The sequence below is a fragment of the Salmo salar genome, chromosome 04, assembly GCF_965601325.2.
Source record: "Salmo salar chromosome 04, fSalSal1, whole genome shotgun sequence".
Taxonomy (NCBI): domain Eukaryota; kingdom Metazoa; phylum Chordata; class Actinopteri; order Salmoniformes; family Salmonidae; genus Salmo; species Salmo salar.
Window position 1 is genome coordinate 3,895,001 of NC_138294.1, and position 2,500 is coordinate 3,897,500.

The window sequence follows — 2,500 nt, forward strand, 5'->3', positions numbered from 1 at the left end:
TATTTGCGTGTGTAAAGATATTTCCAACATGATAGTGCTTGCTTTGTTCTCCGACTCATCTTGTGTCCTTTCTGTCGTCCTGTGAACCCCGTTCATTGCTGCTCACAGCTGTATTTATTATTCTTTCATCACACCTCCTTCCTTTTCTCCCTTCCTCTCCCTCCCTCCATCCTCCCTCCTTTCCCTCCCTCCATCTTCTCTCCATCTTCCCTCCTCCCTCTCCCTCCTTTCTCTTCTTCCTCTCCTCCCTCCTTCCTCTCCTCCCCCCTTCCTCTCCCCCCTTCCTCTCCTCCTCTCCTCCCCCCTTCCTCTCCTCCTCTCCCCCTCCCTCCCTCCTCTCCCCCCTTCCTCTCCCTCCTCCCTCCTTCCTCTCCTCCTCCTCCCCTCGCTCATCCCTCCTTCCTTCCCTCCTCCTCCCTCCCACCCTCCTTCCCCTCCTTCCCCTCCCTCCTCTCCCTCCCCCCCTTCCTCTCCTCCTCCTCCTCTCTCCAGGTGATTGATATGAATGAGTACCAGCGCAGGAGGTTTGCGTGTCGGATCATTGACTGTCTATTTAACACAGTGACAGGGAAGAAGATCGCTCTGCTGGGATTCTCATTTAAGAAAGACACTGGAGATACCAGGTATCTATTACCTCTCCTCCTCCTCCTCGTTCCCTCTCTTCCTCCTCCTCGTTCCCTCTTTTCCTCCTCCTCGTTCCCTCTCCTCCTCCTCCTCGTTCCCTCTCCTCCTCCTCCTCCTCGTTCCCTCTCCTCCTCCTCCTCCTCGTTCCCTCTCCTCCTCCTCCTCCTCGTTCCCTCTCCTCCTCCTCCTCGTTCCCTCTCTTCCTCCTCCTCGTTCCCTCTCTTCCTCCTCCTCGTTCCCTCTCTTCCTCCTCCTCGTTCCCTCTCTTCCTCCTCCTCGTTCACTCTCTTCCTCCTCCTCGTTCCCTCTTCCTCCTCCTCCTCGTTCCCTCTCTTCCTCCTCCTCGTTCCCTCTCTTCCTCCTCCTCGTTCCCTCTCTTCCTCCTCCTCGTTCCCTCTCTTCCTCCTCCTCGTTCCCTCTCTTCCTCCTCCTCGTTCCCTCTCTTCTTCCTCCTCGTTCCCTCTCTTCCTCCTCCTCGTTCCCTCTTCCTCCTCCTCCTCGTTCCCTCTTCCTCCTCCTCCTCGTTCCCTCTTCCTCCTCCTCCTCGTTCCCTCTCTTCCTCCTCCTCGTTCCCTCTCTTCCTCCTCCTCGTTCCCTCTCTTCCTCCTCCTCGTTCCCTCTCTTCCTCCTCCTCGTTCCCTCTCTTCCTCCTCCTCGTTCCCTCTCTTCTTCCTCCTCCTCGTTCCCTCTCTTCCTCTTCCTCCTCGTTCCCTCTCTTCCTCTCCTCCTCGTTCCCTCTCTTCCTCTCCTCCTCGTTCCCTCTCTTCCTCCTCCTCGTTCCCTCTCTTCCTCCTCCTCGTTCCCTCTCTTCCTCTCTCCTCGTTCCCTCTCTTCCTCTTCCTCCTCGTTCCCTCTCTTCCTCCTCCTCGTTCCCTCTCTTCCTCTTCCTCCTCGTTCCCTCTCTTCCTCTTCCTCCTCGTTCCCTCTCTTCCTCCTCCTCGTTCCCTCTCTTCCTCTTCCTCCTCGTTCCCTCTCTTCCTCTTCCTCGTTCCCTCTCTTCCTCCTCCTCGTTCCCTCTCTTCCTCCTTCCTCGTTCCCTCTCTTCCTCTTCCTCGTTCCCTCTCTTCCTCCTCCTCGTTCCCTCTCTTCCTCCTCCTCGTTCCCTCTCTTCCTCCTCCTCGTTCCCTCTCTTCCTCCTCCTCGTTCCCTCTCTTCCTCCTCCTCGTTCCCTCTCTTCCTCCTCCTCGTTCCCTCTCTTCCTCCTCCTCGTTCCCTCTCTCCTCTTCCTCCTCGTTCCCTCTCTCCTCTTCCTCCTCGTTCCCTCTCTTCCTCCTCCTCGTTCCCTCTCTTCCTCTTCCTCCTCGTTCCCTCTCTTCCTCTTCCTCCTCGTTCCCTCTCTCCTCCTCCTCGTTCCCTCTCTTCCTCCTCCTCGTTCCCTCTCTTCCTCCTCCTCGTTCCCTCTCTTCCTCCTCCTCGTTCCCTCTCTTCCTCTCTCCTCGTTCCCTCTCTTCCTCCTCCTCGTTCCCTCTCTTCCTCCTCCTCGTTCCCTCTCTTCCTCCTCCTCGTTCCCTCTCTTCCCTCCTCCTCGTTCCCTCTCTTCCTCTTCCTCCTCGTTCCCTCTCTTCCTCCTCCTCCTCTTCCTCGTTCCCTCTCTTCCTCTTCCTCCTCGTTCCCTCTCCTTCCTCTCTCCTCCTCGTTCCCTCTCTTCCTCTTCCTCCTCGCTCCTCCTCGTTCCCTCTCCTCCTCGTTCCTCCTCCCCTCGTTCCCTCTCTTCCTCTTCCCTCGTTCCCTCTCTTCCTCCTCCTCGTTCCCTCTCTTCCTCCTCCTCGTTCCCTCTCTTCCTCCTCCTCGTTCCCTCTCTTCCTCCTCCTCGTTCCCTCTCTTCCTCCTCCTCGTTCCCTCTCCTCCTCCCTCCTCCTCCTCGTTCCCCTCTCTC

General features: G+C 57.8%; 1 protein-coding gene across 1 annotated transcript in view; it reads left to right on the top strand.

Moving 5' to 3' along the window:
• Positions 1-2,500, top strand: part of ugdh (UDP-glucose 6-dehydrogenase) — a 25,677-nt gene that overhangs the window by 15,513 nt on the left and 7,664 nt on the right. The window contains exon 8 of the mRNA XM_082974011.1: positions 493-623. Within this exon, the coding sequence (XP_082830137.1) occupies positions 493-623 (131 nt within the window). The remainder of the gene's footprint in view (positions 1-492; positions 624-2,500) is intronic.